At 47.5% G+C, this 16,016-nt stretch overlaps 1 protein-coding gene across 1 annotated transcript in view; it reads right to left on the reverse strand.

The window, feature by feature from the left end:
• Positions 1-16,016, reverse strand: part of LOC144105246 (uncharacterized) — a 70,759-nt gene that overhangs the window by 10,580 nt on the left and 44,163 nt on the right. The window contains exon 5 of the mRNA XM_077638389.1: positions 5,067-5,161. Within this exon, the coding sequence (XP_077494515.1) occupies positions 5,067-5,161 (95 nt within the window). The remainder of the gene's footprint in view (positions 1-5,066; positions 5,162-16,016) is intronic.

Below are 16,016 nucleotides of genomic sequence, written 5' to 3' on the forward strand. Positions count from 1 at the left end.
GATGCACTGTTCACCATCATCCCCTGCGGGAATGTCCTTGCTTGCGGATGCTCGGGAACCCGTGGTGTCACCACTCACCAATGCCTGCAAGCTGCAGACACCCCCCTGAGGGGCCCGGGATACTGTTTACACGTCCTGGCAACCTCGATTTTAGATGTTTTTAATTGTTGTTCTGCGAGCCTTAATTTTACTCTTGAACTACCTCAGCTTGAGTCACTGCAGTTTTTAGATATTCGTTTTTATTTCAATGACCCTGGGCATGTATGCTGGACGTATGCGCTGCGTACCAAGATGTCTTTGCTTCCTTTTGTCTCAGCCCATTCAAAGCTAGTAAAAAGAGGGATAGCCATGTCACGCCTTCATGCAGCACTCTTGAAATCGTGTCATCACAAGACGAAAAGAAAGCTTCAGCACCCAAGTCAAGCGTCTAGAAAATTCTGGATACCCTCTTGACGTGATTGTCGCCGTGGCAGAAACGTTGACAAAAAAGAAAAAAAGACTTTCGCAAAGGCGCACAGAAGAGGAAAAGAAAAGAAGCGTCATTGTCACGCGGTACATGAATCATGTGTCCCGTAATCTCAAGAGAATTGGAGCAAAATTCGAAGTCGATGTCGTTATTAACGCGCCGTGCAGAATATCGATGCTTTGTCGCATGGTGACAGGCAAGGGCCAGAAGAAATATGGGTGCTGTAAAAATCATGCAGAAAGTTTTGTTCTGTGCAACGAAGGTGAGAGAGAGAGAGAGCTCTTTATTGGAAGGCATAGAATTTAGCCTCGCTGGCATGCTACTCTGCGTGGCGATGAGAATGTGGGAGATAAATACTGACGGTAAGCATTGCGGGAGAGGTTAAATTAAAGAGAAAAAAAAGGAAGAAGGTGTTGTTTATAGTATCCCTCTGAGCTGTGGTCAAGTCTACATCGGTCAGACGGGCCGCTGTCTAAACGACCGATTAAGGGAGCATGATGATTCCCTAGGTAACGGTTACGGCTCGAATCTATCGCCTCATTGTAAGGACTGCAAATACCACCCTCTGCTGACAAACACTTCGATAATCGGTCGCCACGAAGGAAGGCTCGAACGTGAGCTGTTTCAAGTGGTATAAATCGCTCAGAGTGGCAGATGTCTCCGCACGCCCTCAGTACTTGCGACCCAGAAAGAGCAGCGTTTTCTGATTTCTTAACAATCTGTTATGTATTCATTGTCTCCACCCTTCCCACAACTCTTGCCCTTTAAGTTTATTTTCACCATTCTTACAAATGAGGCTTTGCGCATGCGTGACGGCTCCTGTACGGTACTGCGTACTTCAATAAATGTTTCGAAAGTTTGCACTCGTCCCATACACTTCTCTGCTGTGTCCTTGTGTCTTCGCGCTACCAACACATCATGATGACCTATCAACAGGCTCGAATTTCTGCTCTATTAGAATGTTCAGTCACAACTGACCATATTCGTGGCAACGATAACCTAACTGTGTCTGAGCAGTATAATCAAGTATGCAATCACTGCAATAAAGTGATGTGGGGCATGCTCCGGTGTGCAAGCACCGCCAGCCAAGTGCACACCTCACCCCGTGGATGCAGCTTGTTTTTCTCTTTTCCATGAGAGAATGAGGAGCTCGTCGGGTCGTCTGGAGGTGTCGCCATCTCATGTCACGTCTGTCATGGCAAGCATACCTGAGGCGTGACATGACTTGCAATGACTGAACAAGCGAGACATCACATATCACGTGACATCACTGTGATGATGTGGATTATGCCACTGTGTGGTTCCAGGAGGACAAAAAAAAGGGTGGCCGCGTGCGCTGCGAGCCGGTGTACACGCAGGATCGAATGTCAGAGCTAGGCTTCGAGATAGTCGTGGCAGCATGTCGCTGAGTGGCAGGATGTTCTTTTTGGAGCTCGGCATTCTCCCCAATGCCAGCTAGCCTGCACCGGTCGGGTACCGAGGTTCAGGGTCTGGCTGCCCGCACAGCACCACAGTACCCTGCTGCAGACTCATGCCTGCTTTTCCATGGCCAGGCAGCCTACCAACAAGCACCTGCCTGCTGATGCCAGCTTACCAGCAGCCAGGCGGCCCACAGACGCACTCCTCCCTGCTGATGACTGGTACAGGGGCCCGCGGTCTCCTAAAGCACATGAACGAAGCTCGGGAAAGCTCACGGTTGCCAAAGGAACCGAAGGACGCCGAGGTGCGCTTTATTCCAAAGCCCGGCAAGGCCCTCACGGTAGACAACATGCGACCAATCTCCGTCACGTCCTGCGTTGGGAAGGTGTTGGAGCGCATGGTCCTTCACCGTCTGCAGAAGCACCGCGAAGAAACGGATCAGATGCCGGAGACGATGTATGGCTTCAAGAAACACCTCAGAACCTAAGTCGTGATGATCCAACTTCACGAACTGGTCGTCAAGCCGGCAACGAGGCACGCGCCGCGCGGGATACTCGCACTCGACCTGAAGGGAGCGTTTGACAACGTGTCCGACGCGAGCTTGTTGCAGTCTGTATAGGTGCAGGTGTGGTTGAAAGACATAAGGCTACATAAAAGATTTTCCGTCAGACCGAACGGCGACCATCAGGATAGGGGATGAGAAGTCGGACCCTGTAGAGCTCGGCGAGAGGGGCATCCCTCAGGGATCGGTCTTGTCACCCCTAGTCTTCGACCTGGCCCTCCTGCTGCTGCCCGATTTACTCAAGCAAATCGAAGGCGTGGACCGCGCGTTCTACGCCGACAATGTTATGGTGCGGATGGCCGGGTCTGATGTCTGGACGGAGGAAGCCTTGCAGCGGGCAGCAACGACAGTGCACGAGTACGCAACGTTGTGCGTTGTGGGCTGCTCACCCCAGAAATCAGAGCTGCTCATGATCCAACCGAGGAAATCCAAGAAGGAGCTGCCGCCGAAAGTGATCATACCATCGACGGAACGGCCATCAAGCCAACAGAGCAGATTAGTATTCTCGGCCTACTACTTCTGTGCGATGGGAAGGCACACGCCGCGCCATCACAAAGATGAAGACTACAACCGAACAGATACTTAGTATGATTTGGAGGGTATCTAACAGAAACGGAGGCCTTAAAGAGGACAACGCCATGCGCCTGGTACGCGCGTACGTCATATCGCGTGTTACCTACTCCGGCCGTATCTCCAGCTGGCGAAGGCGAATAGGGACACCCTAAACACGATTCTTCGAAAGGCAATGAAGCAAGCAATGGGCACGCCAATATGCTCGTCCACGCAAAGGCTGCTAGACATGGGCGCCCGCAACACGGTGGCGGAGCTCATCGAAGCTCACGTGTCTAATCAGAGAATCCGGCTCAGTCACACGGAACACGGACGAGCCGCCGTACGCAAGATAGGATGGCAGATCGAGCCAGTACCCGTGAAGACGGCACTCCAGAAGACTGGAAGACGAACATTCAGTCCAAACCTCTTCCCCAGAACATGACGCCGGACAAGTATGACGAGAGGCGCACCGCGCGGGCCAAAGCCATAGCCCGGAGGCTCGAAGAGAACCCCAGGGTCCTCTACGCGGACGCCTCGCTCCGAAAACACAGTGACTGTGCAGCGGTAGTGGTTCCGACAATAGACAGGCTGATCGTCAGTGCGTTCCTGAAGAAAACTCACCCCGCATTTGCCGAAGAAGCGGCTGTCGTCCTCGTACTCACACAGCTTAGCGTAGACACCGTGGTCACCGACTCAAAGACAGCCTACGGAAGCTTCCGCAGGTGGAAGATCTCCTCCGCGGCCCGAGCCAATCCATCCAAGTGCAAGCCTCCGGGAAAAGACATAGAGCTTGTGTGGGTCTCGGCTCACTCCCAGGTAGCGGGCAACGTCATCGCTGACTACAATGCCTGAGAAATGTCAATGCGGGCGGAGCACTATCCGGAAGAGCTACCGCACCCGGTTACCAGCTATCGGTACATTATCCGGATGTACCGAGAAGAAATGTGCAGACTCTCAGAACTGCACCCCTGACTCACCAGGCAACAATGGACGATCCTGAGTAGAGCGCAGGCGGGATCGCTTGCGCATCCCGTACTGATGAGCCCCATGTGCCCCGCGGAACACGATGTCCTCTGTGCTTTTGCAAAAGAGAAATGGGCACCCTGCAGCACGTCTTGGCACAGTGCACAGAACTCAAGGCCCCCCTCCTCCCCTTCCGGCCAACACCCCCAATCCCCGCCCCTTGAGCGATGGGATAGCTTGGTCGATGGGAGACCCCGCCCTACCGATTCAGCTCGCACTGACTGACAGGGGCCAGGAGCTGCTGGGAACGTATGGGTCCCGTAATTATGGAACTACCCCATCTGGCGCCTGAGTGCATCACTAGTTTATGTCGGGTCTAATATATGTTAATTCATCATAATCCGCCTGTTTCATTTGCTTGTTAAATAATATTATCATTTTATAGTCAGAAAGTTGTTTTTTGGCGCGCACACAGCCGTCGATAAACCAGTGCGAACACAAACGTGTGGTCCGTCAAAATGCTACCCTTTAACATCAATTACTTTTCCCTGGTTGAATTTACATAACCGTTTTGTTCACTCCTGTACTTCAGCTATTCACTTCGTTCTGTTCAAATCACTTATACAAAGAACAGTCAGGAAGCTTTCATGCAACTCTGTCTTGCACAACCTATGTACGAAATTAGGCTTCCGCGGAATAACGAAATGCAAGTTTAACAACCACGCGGGGAAAGGTGAAACTTCCTATGCGTACAGATGCACGGTTTATTGCATCAGCGTTCGCGTTTCGTTCTTCCCGCCGAGTTAGAAATCAATTCTACTAGTACAGCGCCTACTGTGTGACTCTTTTTGACTCAAAGTGTGAAAACCTGTGTATTTATGCTCTCCTTTCCTCTTAGAGAAAGGAGATAGCATGTGCGGCAGATATATTATATGAAAAAGAGAGAGTAAAAAACTTTAGTCAGTATAGAATCTGACAAAAGGAGTTGTAAAGATTGAAATGCCTCAATATTTTTCACCGTAGCCTGCTAGAGGCAGGGGGGGGGGGGGGGTTAAAACTGAAAACAAATATTGCTTCTTCCCATTGTATAATTGTAATGCTTACCCATGGCGAATCACCCGCGTCGGTTTCAATTGTGCAATGGATAGAGTGAATGTAATTTGTCACATTCTTTAATTTTGGAGTCAGTCCATCATAATCTGGAAAAAATAAAGGTATACAAATAAGTGAACCCAGTTCTGCTACAACTTATTCGAACCGCTTGACAGCATATTAACTACTCATTCACAGAATACTTGCCTCGCCCGGAGGCATTATCGCACGGGAGACATTTTAGAAAGATTTAATTTTCACAGTAACTCTCAATAGCGCACAAAAAGAGTCAGTGGCAACGTAATACAAAGCAATGAACAAAAAATGAGAACATGATAAATAAAAAAGTACAGCCGGGAACAAAATTCATGGTTATCGCAAAGTAAAACACACTTTTCTGGAAGCAAGCTCCACTGTTTCATTGTTTTTGGAAAAAACAAGTGAGTTGCTGCTTATGTTGTGACTATACACTAATCTCCAAGAATTTAGAAAAACACGACGCTCTGAAGGAAGGTAATTAACTGTCATTAACTAGAATTAGCTGCTTTTGTTCTTGTTCTAAGCTGATTTAGACTTTCTGTATATTGTGCGACTGCGCAGGTTTCTCACTGGCCTGTTCGCAGCACCTTAATCGAATAACTTGTACTTTGAGTGCAGGCAGCTCTTTTCGGGAAATGATAAAAAGGTATCTCTATGGTGACTGCTACGTATTACCAATAACAAGAGCACCTAAAAGAACTCTTGTTTGCTTTTTTAAATCAAGACTGGTAGGGGCACTCTCCAGAGCCCATTTTCACATCCTTACTTATGAGATGTAAATGGCAAGTTAGGACACTGTATGGAGATGACCGAAAACCTCTTAAAACCACTTCGCAAGAACATTTTTGGAGTAAAGGGAAGGCGAATAGCTGTCTCATATTTCAAAGATTTAAAGACTCACATTTCAAACACACACATTTCACATTTCAAAGTGGCCGCATTTAAGAGATTTATATCCCCGCCCCGGGTTTCCAGTCTGCACGATCAGAGACTGTGAGGCGGATATCCACCACCTCTTGTGGGACAGCCCGGCACTGAAACTGACAACAATTCGGCACCTGGCGGCAGTGGGTCTCTCACCGGGCAATCCAGATTCCTATATTGCCTGAACACAGGGTTCATATCATCGTTCGCTTCTTGATTTCATTAGGTCAGCCCACCTTTTTTCATTTTTTGAAGCATCTCACTCATGTCTCGCTTCGTAGTTTTTATGCCCCTAGGCGATAAACATAGCTTAAAAAAAACTGTCTCATTTCAGGGCAAATCTTCACAAGTTTTGGCTGCATCTAGTCAGAAAGACAGAAGGAAGATTCCATGCGTGCAATTGCGCATGGATGCACATACAGGATACTCGACGCAGAAATAAGACCCACAAAAAACTAGTACACAAAAGAAACCAAACTTTAAAAGAAAAAAAACTTATTGCATTGCAACATGTCTAACGCCTAAAGGGCGAACAAATGTAAGGCACGACAAGGTGGGACCGGCTATTGACACCTCCAGTTGTTCCGAACCACGTGCACGTGCGAAGGAAGCTGCGAAAGGTGGTCAGTGCGCTAAATAGAACGTGCAGCAAAGGAAAAAATTTTGCAAGAACATTTACGCTGCGTTTTTAAGAAGCACGCCACCATTCGGAATGACACCATGACACATCTGATTAAGAAGAAAAACGCACAATTTGAAGTTAGGCAAGTTTATTCGTCCTTATTCTCTTCACTTTTGTTGCGGTTTTTATGTTCGGTTCTAACTGTTAAAACAAATGCCCTGTGCAGAACAATAGTGGAAGACGCATTGGTGAGTCATCAATTTGACTCCCTCAATCAGGAACTGATCGATGAGACTGCCAGGTTGTGTTGTTGGCATTAAGAATGCTTTATTTTTGTCACATCAAAGGCCTCCTTCTTGTATTTTGGGAGTTAATGCTTTTTGTTGCTGAAATCCGCCCGTCGAAATGCTCTATTGAGTTTTTTTCGCACCTATGTGTCTTTTGAGTGACATAATGGCACTACAGCACCAACACTATAATTAACGAATTCAGTGAATTTTCCAGGCTGCTTCGTTGATGCATCGGCATTTATTTGAAGCACCCTGAGAACCACATCGATGTAGCGGCGCTTCGTCTGCACAAATATATACAAAGCTACAGAGTTAACTGATGTAAATCTTTCCCTCTCTGTATCAATCCGAATGTTTTTTGTCAAGTTGTGAAATAGACGATGTGCAAAATCTGGTCCTTTCATAGGTATCTGAGGGCATGTTCACTGTAAATATAGGATTTAGGCAGTACAAACCTCGATATGTGCAATGAAGACACCCCACAGAAAACTAACTAGTCGCAGGTTAGAAGTAAAGCGCCTGAGAAACTGGATAACAAGCTCAGAGCATCCTCTGTTCATTTTCCGATACAAGATGGGTCGCTGATTACAACTTCTTATAGCGCAAACTGGGCTACCCACACAAAACCACTGCTGGCATTACATGGGACTGGCAGACTGGAAAGCCGGCATGAGTTTATGGCACCTAGGTGCTCTATTAGATGCATTAGTGCATTGTAGAAAATTCGCCAACCCAAGATGGGACAGGTCACAGGAATCCACTGATAGTCCTGCATTAGGCGAGATGGAGGCCAGAATCCAGTATGCGCGTATGGTACCCCGTATGGTCCTCTACATATAGGAATGGGAAGATTTAATGTAAACTTGCGCATCTTATAGGAAAACCTCCCCAAGCCCAATAGGGAAGCCAACACAAATATTTCCTCAATTTACAGAGGGAGTTGTGAAGCTTGAATGTGCACTAACGCCGGCAGCACCGAAGAGTGTTCCATTAATGGGAAGTCATTGGCTCAGAGCGGCCCTACACAGGACCAGACTTTCCCGCGGCATGCCAACATAGGTTAAGCCAATACACTGTTTTCTCGACATAGGCTCTAGATTCCACACATCCGCCCTAAAACGGCGAGGCTATATAAAAAGGGGTACTACATTTGCCCACGTTGTATTCTGTCCACAAAAGGGAGACCTCGCCGACTTTTATAACTGGCCACATTTGTGTACGTTGACTTCTTGTCATCCAACGTAGGCCTCACCGACATTTATAATTGGCCCCAATGGGCCGGTCTCACCTCTGTTCATCCAACGTAGGCCTCGCTGATTCTAAAAATTTGCCACAGTGGCCCAAATTGACCATTGCTCTTCCAACGTTGGCCTCGCCAATTCGAAAAGCTGCTACGATGGACCACCAAACTAATTTTGTTGCCAAGAAAAAAGTTTTGTTCGTGGTGTTCTTAGAAACGAGTTATGATGCACCAATATGAACGTCTCATACTCTATTGCCTGCGCCGTATCGAGAGAGATTAAAGGTGATGTGGCCATCGCAGTGGCTCAGTGGTTGCTGACTTGAAAGGTTTTGTTTCGATCCCGGCCGCTGCAGTTTTATTTCGACGGAAGCGTAATGCAAAAAATCGCCTGTCCGTGTACTGTTCGATGTCAGCGCACGTTAAAGAACCTTGCATATCACTTATCGCAGATCACGCGATAATAGAACTGAATGTGGTAACACACTAGACTATGCTAAGAGCGGCGCCGCCACTTCGAGACGGTGAGCGCGCATGCATCGTTCATTCAGAACGCGCTTGAGCAGTGCTACAATAGGCTGGCCTGGTCAGTGGGCAATCACGTGTTTTTTTTTTCATATTTCGCGGGCTTCCTTCAAATTCTGAAAAAAATGTCCACGTCGAAGATATCTTGCTACAAAAACCTGATTGGTTCCTTCGTGACTCCCTCTACAACATAAGGCAACGCACGTGTCCCTTAAGTGAATATTAAGAGTTTTTCCTAATTATTCTTCGTAAATAATTAGGTGGAATATGAGGAGTTATCTGAGGAATACCACACGAGGGTAAAAATACGTGGTTGGTTTCACCTAGCTAGGCCACTACAGACATTTAGTCCTCTGTTAGTGTAAAGTGAATCACCGTTTTCGTTACAATAGACGGTGTGATTAAAGCGGGATTGAGGCTTTATCAGAAATGAACGACAGCAGACGTGATCACTTGCTGTACATAAACTGCGTGAAGAGATAGCTGACGAGAAAGAAAAGAGATGTAGCTTATTTTTTTTAAATAGACAATCAGGAAAGGCATCTACCTTCTGGAACCATGAAGGTAACGTAGCTAGCTTTTCTGCAGTTGTATACTGTTTTTGTCTTTTTACTGTGCTTTCGAGTGTTTTGCACCTTTTGCTCTTGCGTACGTTTTTACTCACAAACATCGCCTTCATTTATTAAAAGCATCAGAAGTTTTCACCAGTCGCAATTGCAGTTGTTTCTCTTTGCTTTTTCTTTTCTATCTCAAACACGCTTTGGCAAGCCGCATGACCATTCCTGAGCCGACCTGTCTACCTTGCTGTGCATAAAACGTACAAGCTTTTTCACTCTCTCAGCGAATTGATTCACTGCTGTGTTGCTTGGGCGTGTGTTATCCTACTTTGTTTGCCTTACGTGTCATACATGAAACACTCGAAGAACGGACATTTTCAGTTACTGTTCCGCATTTTTGCCTTTTAATACCAGCGCTTTTATCTTGAACCAACTTGAACTAAAGAGGTTACAGCATACGGGCGCAAACATTACGCTAGTTTTTGGAGCCTTTTTTGGTGAAATCAATGACCGAGCTCCAAGTTTTAGCTTCAAAAGTTTTCGGCACCGAACATGACGCTCGTTCTTCATTCTTGATTTTCCTTTTGCACTGAGGCAGGAGTGTGGCACCTTCGCGTCCTCCCTTCTTTCCCTCTTATCTCATTGTCGTCTTCCCATGACGCACCCCCCAAGGAGTTCAATATCCTGTCACTCGTTTCATCCCCTCTCCGTTTCTTCAAGTCTCAAGCAGTCGCCTTCTGTCCCGACCGAGCCGTTTTCTTGGAAGAGGGCTGGTCCCTTCCGAGCAAAGCGCTGTTTTTTCTTTGTGATTTTTCGCACTCACAACCTGTTTTCCCCTCACGCCCAGCTGCGCGCGGCACCGCAAGTCACCCTCTCTGGATTGCCCTCTCGCCACTTTAAGCTGCCGTTTCTCCTGCTACAAGAAAATTCTGCCGCACCCCCCCCCCCCCCCCCCAAGTGAAAGATAATGAGCCTAACACCTCGTTGTCTCCTCGTCTCCCCAGCACTCGCTATGGTGTAGCGCGATCAATTCCAATGCCGCAGCTTGGACTAGACGTGCTTGGCGTGTGGCTGGCACGGTGACGAATAATCATACAACTAGTGTGCCGGAAAGCATGTGCAGTGAGTGAGTGAGTGAGTAAGAACTTTATTTTCCACCGATGTAGGAGACCCCCTGCTCCCCATCCCCGGCACGCAGGCCTGGAGAACGGGGGCCGGGGTCTCCGCGACTAAAGACAGGCGAAGCGACAGTGTTTCTTCGCGGCTTTAGCCGCCAGGCGGAGTACACTCGAAGTGACGTCAATCGTACTCTGCCCAAGCAACAATCCACACCTGAGGCGTTACGACATTTCCGACGTAATTAAGTAGCCTGGCCTGCAAGATCCTTTTTGTGAGTACCACCTTTCTTTTCATCTTTAAAATGTGTTCAAAAATCAATATGTTTCTAAGTGTAATTGCTGCTTTGTTTACGCGCCTTTTTTTTTCAGCAGGAAAAGAGAAATCGACAAAGCGCTAGGACGACTTGTGTGTGCCAACTCTCATTGTGAAATTTCCAGCTTGACGGCGTGGGAAAAGGAAAGCAACATCAATGGTGAGAACAATTTTTTTTAATCTTTTGTGCAATGCATTTACCGAACATTGAGCACGCTTTCAACCAGCGGGGTGGTGTGTCATTGTAGCCCGACAAATACTGTGTTCGTGAAGACCTTGGTCGTCTATCATGTGTGTAAGATGGGAATCGGACATGCTTCTGCTTTCACTGCAGCAGGCTAGTCAGAAAATATGTAACAGTTCCACAGCGTTTCTCTTTCGCTTTCCCGCTTGCAGGTGTACCACAAAATAGGGAATTCCTTTTCCAGCTGACTCTCAGAGGAGTGTTGTGTTGTTTCGAAGTAAGAGTTCCGTCTCCCATGTTACACATACGCGAAGCGACGTAAACTGCTTGCTTTTTTCAAAACAAATATGCCCTCAGTCTCTCGCGTTCAGCTCATTTCACTGAAGTGTGCAAGCCTTCTCTGCATGTAATAATTTAGTCTATATAGAGAAAAAGCTTCGTTCAAAGATGTTTTGACTTCAATTGAGGGGAGATGCTACCTCTTGTGGCATATCACTGCTCGAATAAAAACGCAAAAAAACTCGCTATTTATAGACACGTAAATATGATAATAAAGCGAAAGATCAATCCATTTGTATTCAGTGCTAAATATAACTTCTTTGTTAATTTTAATAAGTTTATTTCGGGTTGTGAAACGGCGCCTTAAGATTACTAATCGGCCATTCACTGCATGGCAAACACTATTAATTCCATTACACATTTCGAAATTAATTTGGCGGTACTTATTAAGCATCATTTACAAATTATTCTGTAGACATGTTCTGCGAAAATCTTTTCGCGCACTTTGCACCGCAACGTGCACAGTGACTATTCGCGTTTTTCTGCTATGGTCATACTTATGCTGATATCCACAACCTGCATCTCTTTACAGCTTCAACGTATTGCGAGGTGAGAGTGCAAAAGCTGTACGAGGAATTTGTTTCAAGGCTCTGCAAAACTTCTGTTGCAACACAAGTGCCATGTGTAGTTCTGATACGACTCATGACTTCACTGAAGTACAGCGCCCCAAATAACATTATGGGCGTATTGGCCGTGCCACGTCAGCATGGGAAGCTGCGTAGCCTGACCTCAGTACTCAAAACGGCACCAAACTAGATAATAAATGGCGCTTCAAAAATTCTGTCCACTAGAACAGTCTGATACGCTTAATTTTTTTCAAGTGATACACTCCATCAAGACAGATTCCAGTATTACTTGAAAGTTTCATGACTTACAACAAATCCCACATTACAATACAAAAGGTCCCAAAGTGTGAAAAAACATAAACGGGACCTCAAATTGCATGCATTAATTCCCCACTGGTGTTGTTGGGAAAGCCAATGGTTTCCAGTTTTGGAAATGCCGGTAGGCAGCAACCCGATGCCAAAAACTGAAAAGCCACCATTCATGCATACTGTGCCCTGCACAGGCCCAATGTTCGCAGTCAGAGTGGCTGAACATCGGCCCATTTCTGGCGCTAACGATGGGTCATGCTTGAAAAATGTAGTAAGTTGCCCAAATGCCAATCAAGGGCCGAATTTGGCGCCCATTTTCGCCACTCTTATGGTATCGGTAGTTCATTATTGGCGTGATGCTTGGGAACGTGTTTGGTGCAGCACCGTTTTGTTGAGGGGACCCGATGGCTAGCTAATCCGAAGTATGGTTTTTATGCAGGAAAGCGTTTCAGGCTGTTCCGTAGTACACTTGTGTTATCTCCCTGCAGGAATGTAAACGTGCTCATTCTGCTTTGCTGTCAAGCACGGAAAGCGAATTGCGACACTAAATAAACTTGCATGTCACAGTAGCAGCCTGTTCTGAATGCAACAACAATGAAGCAACCTCTACCACACGTTTTCTTCTAGTTTTCTATCGCAATCAGCGTTGCGCGGCGTGCATTCAGCTTCTGTCTCAAATTTGGTAATTCCCTTTGTGTTGCGCGCTCAAGGTTTGATTTGTTGGTTTATTGGGGTTAACCATTCCAAAGTGACTCGGACCTGAGGGTACCAGTTGTGAAGGGCTCCGGAAATTTTGACCACCTCGGATTCTTTAACGTGCACTGTGTGAGGTGCACACCAGAGCGTCGGAGGATTTTCGAGTGCGGTGCCTCGACAGTGGTGAGTCGACAGCGGAGCGCTGCGCATGCCAGCCCAACTTTGCGCGTGTGCACGTGCGGAGGATGCGTGCGAGGCAACGACGACGAAGAGCGCGGCGAGCGCAAGGAGCGCAGAGCTGACGTGTCAGAAAACCGAGGCATAAAGGGAGACAGCGCAGCGGAGGTCGCGTCATTCACGCATGGAGGTGGCAGCCGTCGGTCGTTGGGTCCGTGCTGCCGCGAGGCTTACTTCAATAGCCTGCATAAGCCAACAACCCTTCAAGACGATGTCGACAGGTCCTGACTGCAGACTTTCTGCTGCTGCCATGTTCTTGGGGCGGCTGACAACAGCCCACCGGCGTTTTCCTGTGGTTCCCTCCGTTCTTACTACTACCTGGCTCTCTTCCGCCGCTTTCTTCGACGCAACGCCAGCGACGCGTCGCTCTTCATCTACCTGGGTCTTCCCTGTCTACAAGGCACCCCCGCTTCACCTGGGACGTAGATGTTGAACTCTTTCCTTTAAACAGTAGTGTTGTACGCGTGTTGAGCGCGTGTTTCTATTGGTGCTTTCATTTCTTATTGGCTCTTGTCTTTTAAATTTTAAATCCTGCTTTGATTTGTTTTGTATGATGTGTTTGTTGTTTTGTTCGAACCTGCACGCAATAGCGTTCCCCTTCAGAAAGTCGTGGAAGCTTTACCATTTCGCGACATGTGGCGTCCGCGCGACAGGACGGGCCCGTGCTTTTTTTCCGCTTTCGTGGGTCCGTAGAAATAAATGACGAGCATGCTAAAGGACATAATTGCTAGCGCACAAGGTAGACATACACAAGCAGAATTCAGACAGGAAAAACGCAAGCCATTATGTACGTCTACATTGTGCGCTAGCCACTGTGTCGGATTATAGGAATAAACTGGCGCAATTGAAAGCCTTGATGCTATACGAGTTAACTGAATATGGCAAAGAGTTGTGGTTAAAAGACGTTGAGCTGCGCACGTGGGTGGCTGCCCAACAAGAGAAGGAACGCACAGCACGTGCAGCCGAACGTGAGGCTCAACGCGAGCATCGAAAGGCGCTAGCAGAAGCTGAACGCGAACACGCCAAGGTGCAAGGAGAGTCTGAGTAGCGGAAAGCGCAAGCAGAACGGGAACATGCTAAGTCGCAAGCAGAAGCCGAACGCGGGCATGGAAAGTCGCTAGCAGAAGTTGAAGAGCGCAGAATGCGCTCACAATTTCTGCGGGGGCCAAGCTCTTGGTACGGGTCACGGGAGCCCCCTGGCGTTTTCCTGCGGTCCTCTCTGCTCCTACTACTACCTGGCTCTCTTCCGCCACTTTCTTCGACGCAGCGCCAGCGACGCGTCGCAGTTCATCTACCCGGATCTGCCCTGTCACAAGGCATCTCCGCCTCACATGGGACGTACCAGGCGAACTCTTTCCTTTAAACTGTAGTGTTGTACGCAGGTTGAGTGCGTGTATTTTCTTGTGGTTTTCTTTCTTATTGGCTCTTTTCGTTCAAAATATAATTACGACTTCGTTTCGTTTTCTTTTACGTTTGTTGTCCTATTCGAACTTGCACGCGATAGCTTTTTCCTTCGGAAAGTCGGGGATGCGTTACTAATTCTCGACACACTGACATCGTACAATACAGGGGCCTCTATAATTTCGCATCCATCTAAATTCCTCAACCACGGCCAGGATCCAATCCGCGTCTTTCGAGACAGCAGCCTAGCACCAAAACCAATGAGCCACCGCTGCGGGTGTTATGCGTTCAAGGTCACGTTGCTTACACGCATGCAACGAAGGAGTGCACCAACGTTGGAATGAAAACAAAGATTTTATGCCACACAAATGTCCACCCGCGGAAACCTCAGAAGACCATAGGAAGTCTTCCTGTGACAGTTCTGGTGGCTCTGCTCACTTAGCGCGTTGCATCTTCTAGGGAGGCGGGGGAGGGAACTTTCGGATCTCATTGGGTTAGGGCACAGATGTGCAGAATTTTGTCTTACCTTCGGGCAGTCGCAAAGAACAGCGATTCACCAAACTCTACAAAATGCCGTTTCTTGAAGGGAACATTGGCAAACTTGGATGAATCCTAAGTAGTATGTATTTAAAAATTTACTCTTAATGATTCATGGTAATTTAAGTTAACTAATACTCACACACAGCGCTCACAATATGTAATGCTTTCCTGGTGAAATAACTGGAATAGGAATTGAATGGAGCGCATTTGCAGCTTCTCTCAGAAAGTGAATAGCACTTTACTAGTAACCTTAAGAGCAAACTACATCAAAGCCATATCTTACCGATGCTTACCTAGAAGGGCGGAAACGGGGAGAGAAACAAAAAGTAAAGGAGAGCGCAGCGAGCTACGGGACGAGAAATTATAGGTGTAACACTATGACACAGGAAGCGGGCAAAGTGGGTCAGGGATCAAACCTGGGTGAGTGGAATCCAAGTCGAAATTGAGAGAAAAAAATGGGCTTGGGTAGGGAACATTATTTGGAAGCAATATAACCGATTGTCTTTAAGAGTAACAGACTCGATTCTAAGAAATGGCAGAGCCGCCGCGGTGGCTGAGTGGTTACGGCGCTCGGCTACTGGTCCGAAAGACGCGGCTTCGATCCCGGCCGCGGCGGTAGAATTTCGATGGAGGCGAAATTTCAGAGGCCCGTGTACTGTGTGATGTCTGTTCACGTTAAAGAACCCCAGGTGGTCGAAATTTCCGGAGCCCTTCACTACAGCGTCCCTCATAGCCTGAGTCGCTTTGGGACGTTAAACCCCATAAAACCAAACCAAACCAAACCTAAGAGATGGCAGGCGTTGCAGGGGCGGCAGATAATTAAGAGGACGGATGAGATTGAGACGTTTGCGGTGATATGGTGAGCGCAGCTAGAACAGGAGACGCATATTTGTTCATGGCACAGGCATTTGCCCTTCAGTGGGCATAGTTAGGCTGATGATGCTGATGTTGAATCCTGCTGGTTTCTAGCCTGCTCTGCACCTAAAAAATTGACTGACGAACTCAGAACTGGCGTGATGAAAGTGGAATACCAGGAGGCGGTTTATATTCCATTTTTACTAT

This window comes from Amblyomma americanum, chromosome 9 (assembly GCF_052857255.1).
Source record: "Amblyomma americanum isolate KBUSLIRL-KWMA chromosome 9, ASM5285725v1, whole genome shotgun sequence".
Classification (NCBI taxonomy): Eukaryota; Metazoa; Arthropoda; class Arachnida; order Ixodida; family Ixodidae; genus Amblyomma; species Amblyomma americanum.